General features: G+C 37.4%; 1 protein-coding gene across 3 annotated transcripts in view; it reads right to left on the bottom strand.

The window, feature by feature from the left end:
• Nucleotides 1-23,889, bottom strand: part of TENM1 (teneurin transmembrane protein 1) — a 657,629-nt gene that overhangs the window by 278,204 nt on the left and 355,536 nt on the right. For all 3 annotated transcript variants that reach the window (XM_030934095.1, XM_030934096.1, XM_030934094.1), the window contains exons 9-11: nucleotides 20,826-20,927; nucleotides 19,264-19,458; nucleotides 15,802-16,002 (exon numbers count right to left, since the gene is read on the bottom strand). In XM_030934095.1, coding sequence (XP_030789955.1) covers nucleotides 15,802-16,002; nucleotides 19,264-19,458; nucleotides 20,826-20,927 — 498 coding nt within the window. The remainder of the gene's footprint in view (nucleotides 1-15,801; nucleotides 16,003-19,263; nucleotides 19,459-20,825; nucleotides 20,928-23,889) is intronic.

Genomic DNA, 23,889 nt, shown 5'->3' on the forward strand with positions numbered 1-23,889 from the left:
AGTTCCTTTCCCATGAAGCAGTCTTTTAGAGGGAGATGTAATAACCCAAAAGGAAAATTCCTAACACAAATAAAAATGTATTTATACACCAACCCTGCTGGTACTGAATAGTAGGATGTGGGATACATTTGTGAGAAATTTTGTCTGTATCTAGCCTGGAGGCAAACATAGATTTTACTTGCTGCATAGGACTATTTACTAGAATTAGATTCTCTTCTCTAACTACCCATCCTTAAGATGGATATTCTGAAAAAGCTAGCCATTAATCATTTCTTCACTATTTTGATCCTTTGCATAGCTGTTCCAGAGCTATGTTTGCATTTACATTTTGATTTACTATGTAAGGAGGCTGAGAGGTGGTGATGGACGGAGAGGCTTTCACACTCTGTGAGCATTCCATTGAGTCCCAAGGACCATTTCAATCCTGCCCTCATCTGCCTTAAGTGAGGGGCAGCTCCCATTATGGATGAATTGATGCTAATTAACATGGATATATGCACTCTATCCTACCGTCATAGTATCTGGTTTGAGAAGAATGATGGGCAGAGAAAAACAAACAAAAAAATTCTGGCCAAGTTAATGTGGTTACTAGCAAAAATAAATTTAGAAAAGGCCATTTGGATTTTATCAGAGTCAAGTCTATGTATGAAAAGCTTATTGCTAAGTAAAACCTCAGATTTAATATGACCTTGTAGGAAGATGTGAATTTGGCCGTTGCATCCCCTAAAAAGGCCAGGCTCTGTGGCAGTTACACAAGGTATGGATTTGGAGAATGAGGTCATGGCAGCTCAGATGCCAACCGACAGCTTGGTGATCCCAAGCCACCTCTGTCTATGTCCTAGTAATTCTCCCTTATATAGCACACATGATTTTTTAAACACAAGCTAAATAAAGCATCAGAGGAAGATTTCATGGTTGGAGAAATATTCAAAGACTATTCTAAATGATAAACTCTAATCCTTACCAGTTTGTTTATAGTTATTATCTCCATAGGTCTTCTGGCTGGCTGGACCCAGAGTGTGTCTAACTCATTTTATGACATTAAAATTCTACTCTATCCAAGTTACCAACCTATTACTTTATTAGACATTTTATCTAAAGCATATGCTGGTTTCCTTCTTGAGAAACTGAAAGCCTGAGTTTCTCCAGCCTATATTCTATATAAGAAACAGGTTATCGTTAGGTATTTAATTATTCTGTCATTTCATATTTGTATTCTTTATCATCTTGTGTAGAGCTCTGAGTATTAATGAATTCATGCTCCTCCTGTCTTAGGAAATATAAATATATTTATTCTTTTATATTTCCTGGATACGATTTTATTGTCATAAACTGGAAGTAGATTTAAAATGGTTACCCTTGCTGTCTTATTATTGCCAAAAAGGATTGTTAGTCTGTTACATTAAGACTCAAGTAATCATTTTTGGTAGGCCTTCTCCATATTTAATCTACTTTGTCAATAATTTCATACTGCAAGTTAACTTGTTTAGTTACCTTGGTATTGGAATAGAATCAGTTTAATTTGGAATATATGTGTAGTTATATTTTCCAGGCTAAACTTGATACTGCCATATGCTAAAGCACTGCTGCCCAATAAAAATATAATGTGAGCCTTAAGTGCAAGCCACATATATTATTTAAAGTTTTCTAGTAACCACAATAAAAAGGAAAAAAATTATTTAGTAAAATTTATTATTAAAATTAATTTAAATAATATATTTTATTTAGCCCAATATATCCAAAATATCATTTCATAATGTAATCAATATAAAAATCAATAAGGAGATATTTTAATTAATTTTCCATACAAGTCTTGAAGAGGAGCTAAAGGAGAAGTGTCTCACTGGTTTCTCATTGAGACATGTGTGTCTCATTGAGAAGTGTCTCATTGGTGTCTCATTGGGTTTGTCTTTATCTTGAGGACACCGCGAATCACATAATTGATCATTTTGCCCTCTTGTGTTGGTTAAGAGGGAGTTAGAAAGCTATAGTACAATTAGACGTTACCTAGCTATGCACATGACTTCCTTAAATAAAGATTACATTTCTCAGTTCCTTTACAACTAGGTGTTTTCACATGACTAAGTTATCGATCGATAAAATGTAAGTGAATGTTTCTGGCAGTAGCTTCTGTGTGGTCTTCTTAAAAGAAAGTAGAGAAGTCCCTTTGCCTTGTCATTTTTTCATTTTGCCTATAGTGAGGATGTAATAGCTAGAGAGCACTGGCTCCCATTGTGTACTATAGGGGTAAGGGCTCCATCCTAGAAATAATACAGTGGTGAGCTGGAAGAAGCTTTCTTTCTGAAGTCACCATACAAGCCCTGGACTGCCTGCCTCTATATTTTTTTTGCCTAAAATAAAATAATACTTCTATCTTGTTTATCTCTTTTTTTCCCCTTGGGGAGGTATTTCCAATCGCTGAACTATAATCTTAGCTGACACATCAGGAATGTAAATTTTCCTTGAATGTGATTTTATAATAAATAGCATGGCTCAAAGTAAAGGTAGCGAAGAGGCAGAATAGCTACTTTTTAGCTGACTTTCCAGTAAAGCATATATCTGTATTCTGCAAACACAGGAAAAATACCATTTGGGTAGTGACAAAAGAACATAAAGACTTTGGAGTAGAAAGAATTTTCATACTCCTTCAAATTAATTCAGCTTTACAGTGTTTAAAGATGAATTTCTTTGAGATTTATCATCTACTAATTTATCTTCTACTCACAAAAGATTTATCTTTGAAATGTGTCTTCACAATGAGAACTGAAATACAATGCTACAATCTATCATTATAATTTAGTGTCCACTATGGGAAAAGCATCATGCTATGTGTTGTACATATGCTTATCTCATTTAACCCCTACAACTATATTACAAAATACTAATTATTTCCCTATTTTACAGGACAGGCTCAGATAATCCAAGCAACTTATTCAAGGTAACACAGTAACTTAGAAACAGGCCTGGGATTTGAGTTCATTTCTGTCTGAATTTTTCCATGCTGAATCTCTGACAACTTTTATAACATTCTGATAGTCAAGAAAAAGGTCCTGGGATCCTTCCCCATATATGCTCATTGCCAGCTTTCTAGAGATTCAGTGGAACTGTTGACAATGGGTAGAATCTGTTAAATTTATAGACGGCTCTCTGAATGGTATATTGGATAAAAGATCTAAACCAGAAATCACAATACCTGTTTTTCATACTAACTATGTGTCTAATGAGCTATATGACTGTCCATAAGTCACTCAGCCTTTCTGGAACTCAGTTTCCTCATCTATAAAAGGAATGGGCAGAAATAGGTGACATCTAAAATCTCATCTATTGTCAATATTCTATGATTATGACAAGTCTGTCAAAAAAAGAAATGAACATAAAGAAGACGGTTGGAAAAGAAAGTAGGCAATCGTATTTAAAGTGCCTTAACTTTCATTGCTTGATATGCAGAATTCAATTTAAAAAATGAATGAACCTTCAATATCATTCTTGGTAAAAAAAGAAAAAAAATGAATGAACCTAGCAGAGAAGTGTGGGAAGTTTGTTTCGATTGTTGAAACTACTTATTCTTGACTCCACTATTAACCTCACTGGCTTTGCTATGGTTCCTGAAATGTCTTTTGAGCAATATTTCTTAGGACATTCTTTGCTAGCATGGAATAAGCTCTTCTAGTTTTGTGAAACTGGATCTAATATTGTTACCCATAACTTAGTAGACTACATTCTTAATTTTACTGGAACTTAAGTTGTTTTATCCACTTAGAGTAAAAATGCTTATTACTAAAAATGAATTGAAATGTGAATTTAGGTTACAAATAGTTTGCAGATGTGTAAATTGAGACCCATAGTGGTTCACATGCCCAAGATTATATGGAGAGTCAGAGCTGTGCCAGGACATGGGTCATCTGCTGATTTGAGTGACCCAGAGATTTCACGAGGGTCCAGAGTGAGATAAAATTTTTAGCTACCTTGGGTCTGTGCAAGATTAGGGATATATATTGGGATATATATCCAATCTAGAAGAAAATGTGCCTTGCAGAGACAGACTAGAAGAAAATGATCTGTCTCAGGCTTGGGTCTATGAGGATGTTAAATATCAAGCCTCCTCTGAGACTTCATGGCCCCTAGCCAGGTTTCATGTGGGTTTAGGGTTTGTATTTGTACTCTTTATTTGGCCTAAAAAATTGCAACCTGATATTTTAAAGTTTACGCTGATTTGTAGTGTAGGCAGGTTCGTGACAGAAACAAATGTAAATCCTCATCAGAAGAATACTTTCTTCATATAGGACTTAGAGAGATTTCCAACTTATTTGAACTCACAATTTAAAAAAGCCAAAAACAAGAACGCAATTCATATCCAAGAGTTCAGAGAAGTAACAAATCATAGACCCAGATCCACAAAGACTTCATATGCTGTATTTATCAGATACTGTATATAAAATAATCATATTTCATGTAACCAATAATACAATTAAGAAGCAAAAAATTACCCAAAACAATGGGGCATATTTTTTTAAAAAAGTTAAGTAAATATTTTAGAAACAAAAAGTAATCATTGAAATAAAAAAATTAATAAAAGGGTTAGACATTACAATAAACATAGCTAAAGAGAGATTTAGTGAGCTAGAAGATAAATATGGAGAAATTGCTTATAAGATAACAAAGGGAAACAAAGAGATAGTAAGTAAGAAAATGGAGTAAAATACATGGAGGCTAGAATGGGATGGATAGTCTAAGGGAACTTCCAAAAAGATACCAAAAGGGGGAAAATCAAGATTCAAAGAGATAAGGACTGACATTTTCTATAATTTATGTGAGACATAGGTTCTTACATTCAAGAAGCTCAGCAAGTCCCAAGTAGGATAAAAATGATGAATCTGGCTGGATGCAGTGACTCGGTGCCTGTAATCCCAGCACTTCAGGAGGCTGTGGCAGGCAGATCACAAGGTCAGGAGTTCGAGACCAGTCTGGCCAACATAGTGAAACCCCGTGTCTACTAAAAATACAAAAAAGTATTAGCCAGGTGTGGTGGTGTGTGCCTGTAATCCCAGCTACTTGGGAGGCTGAGGCAGGAGAATCACATGAACCTGGGAGGCAGAGGTTGCAGTGAGCCGAGATGGAGCCATTGCGTCGCTGGAGTGCAATGGCTCCATCTTGGCTCACTGCAACCTCTGCCTCCCGGGTTCAAGCAATTCTCCTACCTCAGCTTACCAAGTAACTGGGATTACAGGCATGTGCCACCACACTCAGCTAATTTTTGTATTTTCAGTAGAGACAGGGTTTCACCATGTTGGTCAGGCTGGTATTGAACTCCTGACCTCGTGATCCGCCCGCCTTGGCCTCCCAAAGTGCTAGGGTTACAGGCATGAGCCACCGTGCCCGGGCCATACTGATCTTTAAGAAAGGATACTGGGGTGTGAATTCTACCAGTGGCCTTAACTCTGAAGCATACACAATAAAGTAATTTGCCCTTCCTCTCAAAGTAAAGGAGTTCATTCAACTCTAATATGAAGAAACTATTACTTACCCTACTTATACCATGTGGGTGTTATGAGACTAATTAAATATTTTTGCTAGGATACTGGAAATTTGGTAGCTGGGGCACAAGTCAAGTTCTTTATAGCAGACTCAACTACCCATTCAGAGTCTCTATGAGCCTGACTTTAACAAGTTTCTAAGTGAAAATTTATTGTCCTCACTCTTTACTGAAGAACTAATTTATGTCCTTCCCATCCCTCTTCTCCTTCTCTCTAATGACTCAGGGAAATACATATGTAAATCAAATCTCTGGAACAGTCCTGTAGATATTTTGTATCATCAAAGCTCAGTATGCAATCCAAACTCTAATAATGACCCTGGATCATGGCCATAATGATGAATGTATTTGGAGAAAAAAAATAAAACAATCATATAAATGCAGGATATTTTTATTACAGGAATAGTATCATTCAGCTTATTTGGGGTGAGTATATGGGGTACTCTTCTATGTCTCTAATCATCTGATTTTGGAACACAGGATTGGGACAATTTATTCTGATCCTTACCCATGGCCACTAATTTTTGCACAATTGAATTATGACTTCCTTCAACCGCTCTCAGCCATCTCCACCATAGAGCCTTTCTACTTTATCCTCCCCTGTCAGAGAATTTCCATGGCAGCAGGGCAAGCTGTAGTGGTAGACACTTTCTCCATAGGATCTCTCATATACAGGGACAGACACACCCTATAAATACTTCCTTTTGGGATCTACTGTCACTTCATATAGCTAAAAATGAATTGAGAAAAATGACAAATAGTCAATGAATCTGGAATTCAGAATAAGAGTTTAAGGAAGGGGAATAATGAAACACAAGATTTACCTGTTTTCTTTTTTTTTTTTTTAGAGACGGAGTCTTGCTCTGTCGCCCGGGCTGGAGTGCAGTGGCCGGATCTCAGCTCACTGCAAGCTCCGCCTCCCGGGTTCACGCCATTCTCCTGCCTCAGCCTCCCGAGTAGCTGGGACTACAGGCGCCCGCCACCTCGCCCGGCTAGTTTTTTGTATTTTTAGTAGAGACGGGGTTTCACCGGGTTAGCCAGGATGGTCTTGATCTCCTGACCTCGTGATCCGCCCGTCTCGGCCTCCCAAAGTGCTGGGATTACAGGCTTGAGCCACCGCGCCCGGCCTTACCTGTTTTCTTTTGACATTTCCATTGGTCTGTCCAAATGGATTCTTACTATATTGTACTTTATGTAAATAAGCCCGCATTCAGGCTTACTTACATTTTCTTGCTTCACAATTGCCATCTTATTTAAATATATGCTCTGGTTTGAAAAATAGTTTTAAAGCTTTAGTGTCCTGGAACAGTTAGTAGAGTTAGTTCAGATTTATAGAGCGGCAGCTGCAAACTTACCTCTTACTTCAAACTTGTCAAATTGTCAAAAGTTTCACTATATGTTGCATTGTTGCCTGCTAATAACGGTATATATGTGGTTTTATTGTCTCAGAACAAAAATGTAAAAGATGTCTTTTGAAAACATTTGAGGCCGGGTGCGGTGGCTCAAGCCTGTAATCCCAGCACTTTGGGAGGCCGAGACGGGTGGATCACGAGGTCAGGAGATCGAGACCATCCTGGCTAACACAGTGAAACCCCGTCTCTACTAAAAAAATGCAAAAAACTAGCCGGGCGAGGTGGCAGGCGCCTGTAGTCCCAGCTACTTGGGAGGCTGAGGCAGGAGAATGGCGTAAATCCGGGAGGCGGAGCTTGCAGTGAGCTGAGATCTGGCCACCGCACTCCAGCCTGGGTGACAGAGCGAGACTCCGTCTCAACAACAACAAAAAAAAAAAAAAAAAAAAAAAGAAAACATTTGATATTTGATGTGCTTTAAATTGCCTTACAATCTTAAATCACTATGTGTGTGTGTGTGTGTGTGTGTGTATAAAATCTTATGGCCATTAAATGAACTTTTGTATAAAGATAAAGAATTTTTGGATCTGAGACTATTTTGTGGTTTAATTTCTATTTTCATTTGGGCAAAAAAAGGCCTGGGGTGACAAACCATCTTTGAGCCGAATGTATGGCTATGATATCACTATAATAGTGTGATTTTTTTTCCATTTCATATCTACCTCCCAGAGATATTTCTGTAGATTCAGTCTTACACACTTAATTTGACTTGGAATTGTCTTAAGGATGCTTGTGAATTGTATTTCTAGTGCCACCAATGAATTTCATTTACTTCAATAATCTAGAGTTAATGTTTTAATCTCACTGTAATGTTAATGAAATAGCTACCATGTTTTATGCAGATGCTTGTTTTATTCAACCAATCAAATCAGAGTTACCTTAACTTTTATCTTTTATTTTTTTTACTGAGTAGAAAAAGAATTATTTTAAAATAAATGCAAGCACAGGTCTTCATACTTTGAATATCAAGATGAAGATAATGAAACCTACATATGAATTAGGCATAAGCTTTTTGTCTTTTATCCACTAAAAAGCACTATAAACCCTCCTATCATATTTCTGTGACAATCTATATTTCAACTTTTTTCTTGCCCCATATAATCTGCCGAAATGAACTTTAAGTCCAGGGAATTTGTAGCATTATGATAGTATTAACATTGTTGCTAACTAATAGAAACTTTGGTTTTTCTGAGAACTCAGTTACTGTTTCTAAGAAACCCAGGTGTGTGTCTGGAGCTGCAGGGAAGAATGTATCTGCAATCCTAGGTTCCTAATATGGTGACATTAACTGTCTCTTTTTCCACTGATGAAGATGCTAAATTCTGGATACCTTATATTTGAGTGGACTTTTCCCTTCAGTGGCATGATGAATAGCTCCATAGTTATCCTCATGGTGTGTGCATTACACTTTGAACAAAGATTCTTTAACAAATGGCATGTATGAGTCTGCTGTAACTGTTATGTGTAAAGGAAAAAAACACTGTGTACACATGAATCATTTCATAAGACCTAATAAATTCCTGGAAATTGCAGGAAAGTGATGCATTATATGTGCTAGACATGTAGAGTCAGATGAAAAATATTGATTATTGGCACTTTCAATAAACAGGAGAACTAACAATGTTTTTAAAGCATATGGTACTTGTATAATCAAGGAAAGTTTCCTTAGCAACAATAATTATATAAACCTCTTACAACCTCCTCCTCTAATTATCTGTTTTATTAGTAGATTAATATCATCATCCATTAGGGAGCACTTCAAAACATAATGAGACATTGTTATAATGAAGATATATACACATACATGTGTTTATGTGTGTATGTATGTGTATCTCCATATATAAAGGGAAATCCTCAAATAACATAGTCTATATATCAAAATGTGGATGTCCTTATAATGAAAACAAAGCTATTTACAATTAATAAACTCAAGAGAGTTTATGAACTAAATCTATGAACCATTCATAATCAGTGTCAATCGTTCAATATACAGCATTAAGAATCATAAATCTCAGTGTTGCAAAAGAACTCAAGGGCGATTTTGCTAATCTTCTACCATTTCACAAATGAGGTGGCTAAGACTAAAAGAAATTAAGTTACTCAAGGTCACTGTGTGTGAATACATGCACACCCACACATATACTCTTATCTTTCTGATGGACAAGGTGGATACATGTCATAGGATAGTGTAAAAAGAAATATCCTTATAACAAAGCCTTCTGACATGTTAAGGAACTAACCCTCCTTAGAAGGGGCACATCATGAAAATACCTTATATGATTTCTGCTGAATAGTAAATAGCATGTTCAAGGCCTAATGCTTCACATCTCTCCAGCTGATTAACCCACTTCTTTTTTTTTTTTTTTTTTTTTGAGACGGAGTCTCGCGACAGGCTGGAGTGCAGTGGCCGGATCTCAGCTCACTGCAAGCTCCGCCTCCCGGGTTTACGCCATTCTCTCGCCTCAGCCTCCCGAGTAGCTGGGACTACAGGCGCCCGCCATCTCGCCCGGCTAATTTTTTGTATTTTTTGGTAGAGACGGGGTTTCACCGTGTTAGCCAGGATGGTCTCAATCTCCTGACCTCGTGATCCGCCCGTCTCGGCCTCCCAAGGTGCTGGGATTACAGGCTTGAGCCACCGCGCCCGGCCTGATTAACCCACTTCTAAGATACAGCGTAATAAGAGGGGATTGTAGTAGAGAAAGGACAAGAGTTGACCTCTCTATTAAATGCTTACCACTTATAAATTTTGCTGTCAGTTATTTGCAAGTAATGACAGAATGAGTGGTTCAAAGGAGGTTTCATCAAGAAGAGAGCAATACAAAGTTCTAAACTGCTTTTATGCTCCCTTTCAAAGACTATGTGACCAGGAGAAGTCAGATTTTACAAAAGGAATATAGCAGACACATTGTACAGTGCTGATCTCAGAGCCGAGGGCCAATACCCTTAGAATAGGCTAAATGTATTACTGAGATTTCATGATAAGGAGTTACGTTTTAACGGAGCATTTGACCTGTGGTATATCCAAATCTAAAGCACATTATAACAAGCTTCTATTGTATTCCTCTTCAGGTATTTTTAAAGAATGAGTTAACCTTTGTGAAGTGCCATGAGACCATCAGGTTAAAGAAGCCTATATCAAATATCATTTTAGAGCTTCTAACAATACTCAATGTACCTAGAAATACAGACTGAAAATAATCAGTAAACCATTCACTATAGTCCCCCTGGTATCAGAGCAGCACAGTTAACATGCTAACAGCTAAGCTTCATGTGCTTAGTGGAAGAAAACGATCAATGGCAAAGAGCAGATCCACCTTTGAAATGACATGATCCATTATAAGAATCAGATGTTAAATTGCTTCCTGTACTGAGCACACTCAATTAAAAGTCTGCACAGTGAGATCATCTCGATGGTGAAATATGCTCTGTGGGAACAACCTTTATGGAGCTTAAAAATCACAGAAGGACTATTCCTACCATGACACTGGAGATTTGGAAGGCATTTCCTTCCCTTATTTTTCAATCTGCTAGTTTTATTAGGAAGCCTTTTGCCTGAGAGGCTGCTGAGTTTTGGGTCATACCTATCCACCCTTTTGCTTCTGTGAACAAGAGATGATTCTAGTGATCTTTTTCCTTTGTGGTCCAGAATGGATGAATGTGGCTTTGGTCCAGACCTCTGTACAAAAATGTGTCACTTATGTACTTGGTATTTGATGTTCTTCATCTCGTTTTCAGCAAGCTAATCTATTCACCTGAGTTCTGTCTCCTTGTCTAACTTTTCCTCCTTCCTTTGGCAGGAGTAGGGCCTGAGGGCTGAAAAAAATGCTAGACATTACATAAAATCAGCAGACCTGGTTTCTTCTGGCAGGTTTGCAATTAGCCAGGTCTATGACCTTGGACCAATTATTTAACCTTTCTGGTTCTCAGTTTCTTCATGTTTCAAAAACTCATATATTTCTTGTTCATTTTTTACCATCTGTCTCTCCCTGACAGACTGCAAGCTCCATTAGTGCAGGAATCTTTGTTTTCTTCACTGATATATCCCAAAAGTATAGCAGATGGCACAAAGAAGATATTCAATGAAAATTTGTTTAATAGATGAATATTTCACATCTCAGTTAGTAGTGTTACCATTCATCCAGTCTCCGAATATAGAAATCATGGAGTCAGTGAAAATTCCTGTCTCCCCTTATACCCACATAGTCACCAAGTACTATTTTCTTTCTTTCTTTCTCTCTTTCTCTCTTTCTTTCTCTCTTTCTCTCTTTCTTTCTTTCTTCTTTGACGGAGTTTTGCTCTTGTTGCCCAGGCTGGAGTGCAGTAGTGTGATCTCAGCTCACTGAAACCTCCGCCTCCTGGGTTCAAGTGATTCTCCTGCCTCAGCCTCCCGAGTAGATGGGACTATGGGTGCACGCCACCATGCCTGGCTAATTTTTGTATTTTTAGTAGAGACGGGGTTTCACCATGTTGGCCAGGCTGGTCTCGATTTCTTGACCTCATGATCTGCCCGCCTTGGCCTCCCAAAGTGCTGGGATTACAAGTGTGAGCCACTGCACCCAGCCCCAAGTGCTATTTTCTAGCTCCTCTCATGTCTGTCCTTTCCTTTCCATCTACACTTAAATTCCCTTATATCAAGTTTGCATCATTTTTTGACTATATTCTGCAAACCACTTACAGAATGACTTTGTTAAATGCAAGCATGATCATGACACTACCTTATTTAAACACCTTAAATGGCTTTCCTATTGCCCTCAGGGTCAAGTCCAAGCTCCGAGGCATGGCATGCAGAGACCTTCATGATCTGTGGTCTTTTGTGATCACTTCCTCAATCATCAGTTAATGTTAAAGATTCTTTGCACATTGTATCTCTCTCTCTATCTTTTAGCATTTAGTTTAAGGTATTTTCATCTTTATTCACACTTGTCTCCCCAACTATAGATGTTTCATCCTTCTTTGTATACTATTGCCTCACATGCTGTCAGAGACAGAATAGGGGCTCAGGCTCAAGAAATGTTAGGCAAATGAACAAGTAAATGAGGAGGTTTGACTAGTGCAGTAGTCTCACACTGTGAGGCAAACTGCTTAACTTCTCTGTGCCTCAGTGCATTAAAATCCATAGGGATGCTGAGGTGGATGGAAGACGAACACTTAATGAACATTGAATCAGATATCTACACTTTTTTCCAGATCTAATATTCTATAGGGCTATCATTTTTTTTCTCATTTCATTTGTTTTGGTGGCTAAGGATTGTTTGGGGTGAGAAAGGAGTGGGGTAGGGTTTAGGATACTTCATCTAGAAGAGAGAGAAGGAGGGGGCAACATACAGGCATGTTCATAATTACCCTTTTCCTCCCCTTCTGTGATTTTCAACAGGACTAGTGCATGTCTTTGTGTGTTAGGGAGTAGGAATGGGCAGGGAAAGAGAAACTCTCAGTACATTGAATTTAATGTTAACTCAATGGAAGTACAAACATTTGAATTTATGCAACTGAAGAGTAGTACATTACCAGGAATTTTATCTAATTCTGAGGCATCAGGAAGGGCACATAAAGGATGTGAGTGATCTGAAGGAGCAATTATATGATTCAGAATCACTGTTTGATCAATATGTATTTATTAAATCATATATAAAGAGGCAAGCTTTTGACTCACTGTAAAGCAACATACCATAGTAAAGACATTAAATGTTGGTGCTCTCTAGGGTTCTGATTTTCTTCATTCTCATTTTCTACACTCTCCCTGGACAGTAGCTTGCCTTCTTGTGGTCCCAACTATGTTCCAAATATTTGTCTCTAGCTCAGGATTCTTCTCTAAGTTTCATTCTTGACTATCAACCCCTCGCTGGCCATATGCAAGTGGGATCTTCTGCAGATGCCTACGACACAGTATGTCCACAACTGAGCTCACCATAGCTGGCCCCTCTGCCCCAAACCCACTTTTCTGCCTATGTCTTTTCTCTCTCGGTTGGTGGCACTTACTTTTACCTAGTCATCCAAAGCAGTTACCCTGTCTCTTTTCTCTACATCTAACGTGGTCATTCCTCTCTAGTCTGTTTCCACCTCAGCATTCTCACAACTACAGCTTCAATTCAGGCCCTTCTCAGTATCATGCTCCTTGACTACTCCAATAATCACATTGCACATGTCTCTTAGTTGCTTATATCATTCAGCTACAATTGGTCTTCTCAGTGGTCTATCTCAAAGGCGGTTTGTTTTAAATCACTCAATGCTTTCCTATTGTGTCAAGAAGAAATGCAAATTCCTCAGCATAGTGTGTAAATAAAACTCCCTACGTTCTAGCCCCTGCTAATCTCACCAGTTTTATCACCTTCTGCACTCCTAGGCTATAGTTATACCCAATGGCTTGCAAGTCCCCAAATGTGTCATTTAGATTCATAGCTCTATTTCTTTGTTTAAGCTGCTCCTTCTGCCTGAAATGTTCTTTCCTCTCTTGTCCATGTGATAAACATGCAATCATCATTCTGGTGTTAATTCAAATGTTAAGACTTCTACAAACCTTACCTGACTGTAAGGCTTCTTCTCACAAAAATAGTCTACTGCTCCCTCCTTTGTGCTCTGTGACACATGGCCCTGGACATGGTCCAACAATGATACATTTGTATACGTGGTGAGTTAGATAATAAATTTCTAGAGGACAGTGCAGTATAGTGGTGAAATATATGAACTGTGAAGCCAGAAGGTATACGGTTGTCTTTGGGCAAGTTATTTCACCTCTCAGTGCCTTGCTTTCCTTATCTGTAAAGTAGGCACAATTATCATACTTACAGAGTTGTTATCAGTGAGTTAATATATGTACAATGCTTACAATAGTGACTAATACATAATAATTATTATGTGTTTGCTATAATAATAATAACATTAATATTATCATTTTAAACTTAAAGTTCTAAGCCATGATACGGCATCTGAAACATGGAAGGATGAAAAGTATTCAGTAACATTTAGTAAGTAAATTAATAATCAAATTAGGTCCCTACTGTACAGTCTCATAATACCCAGAAACTTTCCCTTTGTAACCTTTTTCTAACTTGTTAAATGTCTCTCTGACTAAACTGTAGGATCCATTTGTGCAAGGACCCCATCCACCTTGTTCACTACTATAACCTTAGCATCAAGCACCATGCCAAGCACTTAGCAGGCACATGTATATTTGTTAGACATAAAGGTTATATGTGTATATAAGGATATAGATACATATAGTTTTTAAGATTTTCATTTTAGTTATTAGATTGCTTTTAGCATTTTGATCATTTTCTGAAATTGCAAAATGCATTCCTCTTTCCTGTATTACACCTATGTGAGGCAACAAAATTTCAGTGAAGTATTGTTAGAACTGCGGTGAATTATTTTTCTAAAATTAAACCTCTTAACTGAGAAATCCTCCTCTTTCCTTACAATGTAGGATCACAGACTTTTCAGCTCATGAGCTAATTCAGTGGTACAAAAAGTCCCACAGTGCTTCAATCCTTCCTGCTTACCATGTCATTTTACATCTTTAACAAAATTCATAGGCAGAGGCTTTCTAAGAGTTACCACTTATTAATTCTACTTATTTAACGAGTACATGGTTTGAAGATAAGAAAAATGGTATAAAGAATGACTCGTTATTTTTAGTGCTTATAATTCAGGTGAAAAGACAAGCCATGTGCACGCATATCTACATCACAATGCTTTCTGTGCTCTTTAGCAATGTGCATGATAAGATTTCAGGGGATCCTGGACGGCGCTGTGGCTCATGCCTGTAATCCTGGCACTTTGGGAGGCCAAGGCAGGCGGATCATGAGGTCAGGAGATCGAGACCATCCTGGCTAACACGGTGAAACCCCGTCTCTACTAAAAATACAAACAAATTAGCTGGGCATGGTGTCACGTGCCTGTAGTCCCAGCTACTCGGGAGGCTGAGGCAGGAGAATCACTTGAACCTGGGAGGCGGAGGTTGCAGTGAGCCGAGATTGCATCACTGTACTCCAGCCTGGGTGACAGAGCAAGACTCCATCTCAAACAAAAAATAAATAAATAAATAAATAAATAAATAAATAAATAAATAAATAAATTAATTCAGGGGATCCCTGTTGACGTGATCAGCAAACATTTTATGGAATGGCTAAAATCACTAGGTGGAACTACAATAGTATCTCATGAGGAGGAAAACGCATGGAGAGAAGTAAAAAAATATGGTTCATTAAGGGTAAGGAGAGCACATAGATTACTTTGGCAAAGGAAGGATTTATGCAGGAAGCAAAAATAGAAGATAGGCTGGAGAAAGAGTTTTGGAATAGTTTGTGGTAGGCTTTTGATCATAGACTAGGATACTTGAAGTTTATCTACAGATAATGGGAAACCATAGAAGATGCTAGAGTAGGGAATGAAAAAAGGAAAGCAATGTTGTAGGAATAGCAATTGAGTGGCAATATAGCAATATGTAAAATGGGATAGAGTTCCTGGGCTAAGCTGTGTTTTTAAGTGATGGGACACCCAGTAGAAATATTTCGCAGATGGTTGGAAATGCCAGATTATTTGAGTTTGGGAGAGCTATAATTTGAAATAATCTGCACAGAACTGACAGTAGGAGACTTGGGAATGTATTAAATAACTGTAGGAGAATACAAAATGAAGACAGAAATTCAAGCACAGACCTACAATGAAAAACAAGATGAATAAAGCAGGTAACAGCATGTTATAAATAAAAATGCAGTAAAATACTAACCTAGGACATACCTGGAAGCCCCTTATGACTCACAAAGATGTACAGATCACATTTTAAGAAGCACTACCTTAAGGAAGGAATAGTTAGAATTTAAAAGTAGAGGAAGGAGAAGGAAATTAACGCCACTACACCTGTTGAGCAGTCAGATCCTGTCCACTTGGGATCACAGCTGCATACTCCAGTGTCCAGAAGAAAAGTTCCGTGTCCTGAGCACTGCTCTTGACATATAGGAAGTGGTGTTTCACAGTTAACTCCTCCCCAGCCAGTAGAACAGTGACATTCTCCTTTTACACAGATGCCATGGTTGGAACACATTGGGTCTAAGCAGTCCTCTGAAGGCACAAAAAAGTAGGGGGGAGGGGTGATTAATAATGAACAGGTATGGCCAACGTACCTTAGTATGATGAAATGGAGATTACATTGATTTCCTAGTTTTATATCATCAATGCTGCTTTAATTAGGCAATAAAATGACTCATGCAAACACTCTGTCCAAACCATATTATTAACACTTCAAAATATGGTGGGGTATCATAATAGTTGTAACCTAAATTTAGAAGGAGAAGGAAACCACACATGTGCTGTGTGAAACTGTGAACAGTGTGCAGTACCCCCACACAAATAAGTGAGTGGAGTACTGTGGACCTTCAACAGGAATTGCTCAACTTCACAAAAAAGCCCAAGAGTTTTTGGTAAGCCATTCTTTATCCTTTCTGAAACTGGAAGCATAGCTCCCAGAGAAGACTTTTACTTGATATGTCTAGAGGAGTTTATATAAATTTTTGAAATTTGAATTATTCAAGGTATTGGGTGAGGTGAATGCTGTTGCATGAAATAATAAAATTTACATCAATTCATTATAATCTCTCATTTATTCCTTAGAAGTACTGAAAATGCAATATTTTAAACTTAATTTAAAAATTCATTTCTTCATGGCTTCTCTTTCTATGAGAACACAGTGACATAGTTTTCAATGTCTTAGAATATCACAGATCCAATTCTATTTGTCTCCGATTCTGTGAGTCTGGAAATTTTTGTATACATTCTAACAAATGTATGTATTGTTTTAGAGGTAGATCTTATGCTTGCCTTGGGGAAAAATTGTTTTGTGCTTTTAACTAGTAACCAATCCATGGGAAATAGAAAGGTTGATTTCCAAATTTCTAGTCTTTCCATACAAATAAAATGAGACTAAAATAACTAATCGTAATGAGTATGTATGATCTAAATTACTTTTCCAGCAATGAAAATAGACCGTGACAACCTGCCTGCATTTCCAAGACTACCTAGTTTTAGGGTGTGGCTTGCGTCCGTGGAACAGAGTAAGCCTAACTAAGCACTATTATAATTGGTGTTATTGCCACTATAATTAGCCCAAGATCTTGGAGTCATTAGCACAATACTTTATTATCTGAGCTAATAAGCAAATAAATACCAGAAGGTACATCTAATTTGATTCATGATTTGAAGAGAGAAGGAAAGTCCAAAGTATAGAATCTTTTTTCAGAAGGAGGCCATTTTGTTATATTAAAGAATAATTTTAATAAAGTAATATTTAACTTAATATAGCCTATTTTATTAAGAAGACTGCTTCAATGTATTCATGGAAGTCATATTTAAATCATTCATGTCATATTTAATTTAGAAGCACAAAATCATATGGCTAAAGGGGCCAGGCAGGAGGCATACAGGAAGGAAATGGGCCGTATGGAAGAAAAAAAGGGTGTATTGGGAGCTAACTGAAAGCAAGTATCCTTTTAAAAAGAACTGCTGCTACTTGGCTCCAGTTGATTGCCACAACGTAGCAATGTGAGCCCAGGGTCACCAGATTTTCTAGTGTTTAAAGAAGCCAGAAATAGGAATTTTCATATGGCACTTCCCTATTTTTAAATTTTGGCAAATAAGTCACATTAAACAACAGCAACAACAGCAACACAGTGTGAGCCAAACAAAACCCATTCAGAGGCCTGGTTCAGCCTGTGGGGTCCTGCTGCAATGTTTGACTTAAAACATTTTTTTCTATTGCATTGGAAAAACGTATACCATTAAATGTGCTAAGCATTATTCCTTAATATCTTGGTTATTCTACAAATATTCTTAGTGACCCTGAAGAAGGCTAATTTAAGTGAACTCTTTTTTAAACTGCTTACAAAATTTAAATTAGAGGGGTCTAAATTAATTAGATTACATGTTTTTCATGGTAATTTGTAGATGTGACAGTATTTTTTTACTAACACTCTGTGGGTCTATATAGCATCTGAATTTACAACTTAAATATAATTATTTCAGTTGGATCACCATAAAAACATTTTCTGAAAGTAACTCGGAAACTCCAGTGCCTTGTCTAGGCCAAATGACATTTATTGGAGCAGATATAATCATCACACCAAAATTCTACTATTGTTAATGGGAGGTGAAAAGCTAAAGTCTTGCTTGTTCATGGAGTGGAATGAGATTAAACCCTTTAGAATGCTGTGTAATAGTCTTAATGAGCCATCTTTAAAAGACAATTATTGTGGATTTTCAGCAGCCTCTTTCCCGAACAACAGTTATGATGAGACCATCTCCCATGGTAATGGTTTAATATTATTTCTGAAATCAGTCTTGTTTGAGGAATGTAGCATGAAAAACGTCTAATTACTATTAAACTTATTTTCCAGTGTGTCTCTTTAAATGATAAAACTTGCCATTTCAAAATTTTGGGGGGATAAAGACTCCTTTGGGGTGAATTTAATATAAAGGCATGGCTTTGAAACTCATTAGTAGTAAGCCTGCTTCCTTAGGCATGGAGGTCAAATTTCAGCATGAGGTATGTAAAAATAAATAATATAAAGCAATAATAGTAATGGCAATTACAAATCACTCCCAAAGAAAACATTTGCAAAATGACTGCAAACATGCATATATTATTATTTTTTTATGTGCTTTAAAGTGAGATGTAGCATAATGCATTCTGTAATAATGAAAGCATATGAGTTAACACCTAAAATCATCAATATGGACATTCTCAAACTATAAAACAGTGATAGAAATTAGGGACGGACAATACTATTTTTTTTTTTTTTTTTTTTTTGAGGCGGAGTCTGGCTCTGTCGCCCGGACTGGAGTGCAGTGGCCAGATCTCAGCTCACTGCAAGCTCCGCCTCCCGGGTTTACGCCATTCTCCTGCCTCAGCCTCCCGAGTAGCTGGGATTACAGGCGCCCGCCACCTCGCCCCGCTAGTTTTTTTGTATTTTTAGTAGAGACGGGGTTTCATCGTGTTAGCCAGGATGGTCTCGATCTCCTGACCTCGTGATCCGCCCATCTCGGCCTCCCAAAGTGCTCGGATTACAGGCTTGAGCCACCGCGCCCGGCCAAATACTATTTTTCATTATTGCTCTGAAAGTGTCACAGATACAGCCTCATGTATAATATTAGAATCTGTCAGAAGAGACAAGAGCTCCGCTGACCCAAACCCTCTGCTGCATGTACTAAGATGTTGAGCACTTATTGTTTGCAAAGGCCACTTGCATCTCTACTAGGAGAACAGAATGACACCTTGGACAACTGAGTGAGAGAAAAGCCTGAAGCAATAGATTAAAATGGGATTCTGACCTTCCTCACATATTTCTCCTTTGTATCCTGGCACGCAGATGCAGACTCCCATGATGCAGGTGCCGTGGCCAAAGCATGTTGGATCAATGCATTGTTCTTCTGGAACGTCGCACTCTGGCCCCTTCCAGCCATGCCGGCAGACACAGTGTCCTTTCTCGTATTCTCCATTCCCACCACACAGCACAGGGCAGGAATCTGAAGGTTGGCAAATGAACTTGTAATGTTCTCATAATGCTTTCAAAGTCTCCAAAGAGCAATTCTCTATTGATTCTCGTATTTCAGGCAAAAAATTGTACTATTTCTGTCTTACCCTTTATTAAATAGGCACATGTTCATAATTACAAACAGAATTTTCCTCTTATGGGAGTGAAATAAAGGTAAATTAAAAAATATCCTCAGTGGAGAAATTATTTCAAGTACTTTCTTTTGATCTCACCCTACTCTTAAACTGTTATTGTTATTATTTTAAGCTAGGATTTTTCTTTCTTATATTTTTCTTCCTCAGGGAGATGTATGTTTACTTTTAGGAAGCAAAATCTGAAAATTTAAAAAGCAATAAGTAAAGTTATTAATGTTATAAAATATTATCTTTAAAAAGTTGTGTAAATAGATTTCTATTGGACAGATGTCTGTTCCTACAACACATTGTGCAGACCTTTATTAAAATGCTAATTCTGCTTTGTCATTGTTAGTCTCCTTATTAAAACTATGGGCTTTTCGAGGACAAGGCCTGTATTTTTTGTCTTATTGATTTTTTAGTACCAACCATCACCTCCACCCTCAACCCCCACCTCCTCAAGATCTATCATGGCGCTGGGAACCTAGCAAGTGCTTTAGAATTCTCTACTGAATGCAATTTAATAGAAAGAAACTAAGTGTCTGAGAAACCTGATATTAAAGTGTTAGCAGACTGGGAACTTTAAGAATATAGTGAAAATGAGCAGAAAACATCCCTAAAATAATAACTGTAAGTCTATGGGAAAACATGATGTTATTTACCTAAAGCTTTTCAAAAATTAAACTATGGGCAAGTCCAGGAGAGTGAGGTTTGCTAAGTTTGACTTCTGACTTTCCAGTCTTTACTTTGTAGGCTCCTTATTTATTTGGTGATAACCCACCCCTTCCACATACATTGGTGTGCATAAGCAGTTATCAACTTAGTTCACTTTTAAAGTCAGCTCATTATGAATTAATCTGTGAAGGAAATAAAAGCATCATGTAGTGACTGGTCAGACAACCTATGTACAAATCCCAGCTGTTAGGTAACCCTGGTTAAGTCACTTAAACTCTCTGGCATTGTTTCTTTGCCCATAAAAATTGGATAATAGCAGATCTATCTCATAGAGCTATTGTAGGAAGCTGGAATTAAAAGACGGAACATAAAGTGTTTAGAACAGTGCCTGGCATAGTAAGTGCTCAGCTTTTGGCAGCAGCAGTAGGGAACACTGCTCCTATTGCTGTCACCACTACTAATGTTACTTACTATTACTATTACTACTAATTCTGGGTTATGAAATCACATCTATTTTCCTAAACCAATCAGAATAACAGAGCAACATTACCTCTAGCACAGTCAGGTCCAAGGAATCCTGGGAAACAATGACAATGGCCAGAGATACACTCTCCATTTCCATTGCAATTGGTTGAACAGTCATCCATTATTTCTAGTAATACAGAGAAAAAGATAAAAAAAATGAATGAATCTCCAGGCTGTAGAGTCTTTAATTTTTTTTAAGTTGCAGGAACTCTGGACCTATGACAATTTTGCACTTTGCTGTTTGTGGAGCACTTACTGTTCAAAATCACATACAAAGACATCTGTAAGATGTCATATGCAGTACAAAATTATAAAAAGGGCCCTGGGTTTGCTGAATTGGCTGATCAAGAGTGGAACTAAAAAACGTCATGATCTCTAAAGTACATAAATGTTCTACTTGAATTGTATTCTTAAGAGACATTCATGATAAAGCTAAAAAATGTACCAGGATTACAGGGCATTTCTCAAAAGCAAAACAGGCTTTAAAATGTAACCCAGATGACTAAGTCTACTGCTTATTTTTCAAATTTAGGTTTTAGCAAATAAAGTTTCTTCTCTAGCAACTTATTTAATCTACTATCTTGACAGCTTAAATATGATATTCAGTATTTCATTTTCATTAATAAGTGACAATGGAAGGCTTTTAAAGTAAGTGTTCATATTAAATTCACCACCACTAAAAGCATTAGAACCTAAGTATTTTGTTGAGAAATGCTTTCTTAACTGTAAATGCTTATCAGTTTTCTCCCACTATTTTCCTTTCAATCCATTCTTAGAGAAGAATAGATTTCAGATGAATTGAGATGGCTTTGAAGGTACTGATAGGTAGGTTTGGTGACATAAATATGTACAGTGCAACAGAACTTTCATAAGACTTATGGTAACTTCTCTGAAAATCTATAATATTATACAAATGTCAGTCTCTCTGACAATTAGGTGAAAAATGTTTGTATTTTAAAATTGTGTTTGAGCACAAAAATGATCAAATTCTAAGTCTGAACTATTATGGTACCTACGCATTATTCTTGCAGGGTTTTTTTTGTGTGGTGTGGGGGGTGTGTGTGTGTGTGTGTGTGTGTTATCTTCTTCTCATTCTACCTTTCTATAAATTTCTCATATTCAGCATTCTTAGACTCTGAGTTTAGTGCTCTGGCTTATTAAACTCACACTTTTCTTGTGTACAATTTTTTCCTTTTTCAATCCAAATTACCTGCTTCATCAAGTTTCACTTGGATAAGCTATTTCTGATTAGAAGGAGAGATTCTAGGAGGTGGTCCTGATATCTTCCACTGAATAATAAGAGTGAGAATTTATAATGAAGGTCGAGAAATAGCATTTCTACAATTGTAGCCTGTGGATTACTTGTATCAGTAGATCACCGGGGGCACTTAAAATGGAGATGCCTGTGTTTCAGCTCTAGATCTACCAAACCTGCTTCAGAGGAATGCAGCCCAGTCATCTACAGTCTGACAATCACCACATGAGAGCATTGAGAACCAATATTTTAAATAGTAAACTTCCATAGTTAGAGAACTTTGTTCTAAATGTTGCATTTTTGCCTTGAGAAGAATAAAAAGAAGAAAAAGAAAGAGGTATCTAGTCCTTTTGGGGGATTCTTAAAAGCTGAGAATGAATCCAGTGGCTGGATAGCCACCCTATTATCAACTGAAGATATTATTTGTCTAAACACTATGTGAACACATGCCTTTTGTGGGTTTATGCCAGTCTGGTCCCTCATCACAGTGTTAGAAAGCTCAACCGGATAAGCAAGTGACACCTTGCATTCACTTAACCACACCTGGGCTGACTGAAATATAGCATTCAGCAAAGAGCCAACTATTTTTAACTCATTAAAACACTAGTTATCGTCAGAAAATCACTAATTTACTTAACAAGTAGTTATGAAAAGGCATAAAGAGTCTTTTTATCATTCAGAGATGGAACAATTATTTATCTGTTTTCTACTTCTCTAGCTTTGTTGTACCAAGCAGTAGTGCCACTTCTTAAATCCACATTTGAATTTCCCCCATGCTGGATGGTTAGTAGGAGGCCATAGAGGAAGCTTTCAAAAATAAACATAGTTGAATTTAATTTCATACCAGATCCTATTGGCAACTTTATGGAAGCAGCCTTGTGGGAATGGAGCTCTTCTGGAAAAAATATTTAATAAAGCTTGCTATCAAAATAAATAAAAATCCCTACATCTTATTGACTTATTTAAGAACTGCTCCTGGGCTCAAAGGGCTGTACAAAACTTAACCCCAGCAATGCAAATGAGAAGAGAAGGCAATATAGGCTTTGGAAGCTGCCACTTCCACTGGGTATCAAAGAGACATTGAAACAGCCTAGGGACTCCAGGAGGAGGATGGCTGCAGCAGGAACACATAAACAACTAGTGATGAAAAAGAATGTGTTTTTCTATTTATGTTGGCCTCCAGTAATCTTTGCCTTCTATCTTTTAAATCTTACTTCAGAATTACTTCCTAGAGTCCAGTTCCTTAGAGGTGAGAATAATTTTGAAGTTCTATGTTTAAACCCTGTTCTTATGCTACAGTCAAAAGCCCCTTGGTATTTGCATCTGTGCTGATGATAGGTTTTGTTTCTGGTAGTTATTCTCATGGGAGAAACTAAATGTAATGAATAATCTTATAGAATGAGTATAGTCTAAAGGGTATGGAATTTGGAATCAGACATACTGGTTCTCAAATTTCAATTTTGGCACTTGCTGTCTGTGAGACCTTGCCAAATTATTTACTCTGTACAAGCCTCCATTTAGTTATTTGTAATATATGTATCACTATTCCTGAGCTATCTGGGTTGTGATGAGAATCAAAGAAGATAACTGAGTGTAAAGCATCTAGTACAGTGCTTGGGGCAGAGTGGCACTCCATAAATGCTATCTATTATCCTACTACAGAGCAAGTTGCCTGAGATTAAGGGATATTGACAATGCTGCCTATACTACTGGAAAATAACATATAGTAACTTAGACCAGTGTATGACCTGTATTAGTCATTTAGTAAATGTTAGTTATTAGTTGTCTTCATCCTTGTTAGTAGCAGACCAAATATAGTTGAGATCAATCAACT

The sequence above is a fragment of the Rhinopithecus roxellana genome, chromosome 7 (genome assembly GCF_007565055.1).
Source record: "Rhinopithecus roxellana isolate Shanxi Qingling chromosome 7, ASM756505v1, whole genome shotgun sequence".
Classification (NCBI taxonomy): domain Eukaryota; kingdom Metazoa; phylum Chordata; class Mammalia; order Primates; family Cercopithecidae; genus Rhinopithecus; species Rhinopithecus roxellana.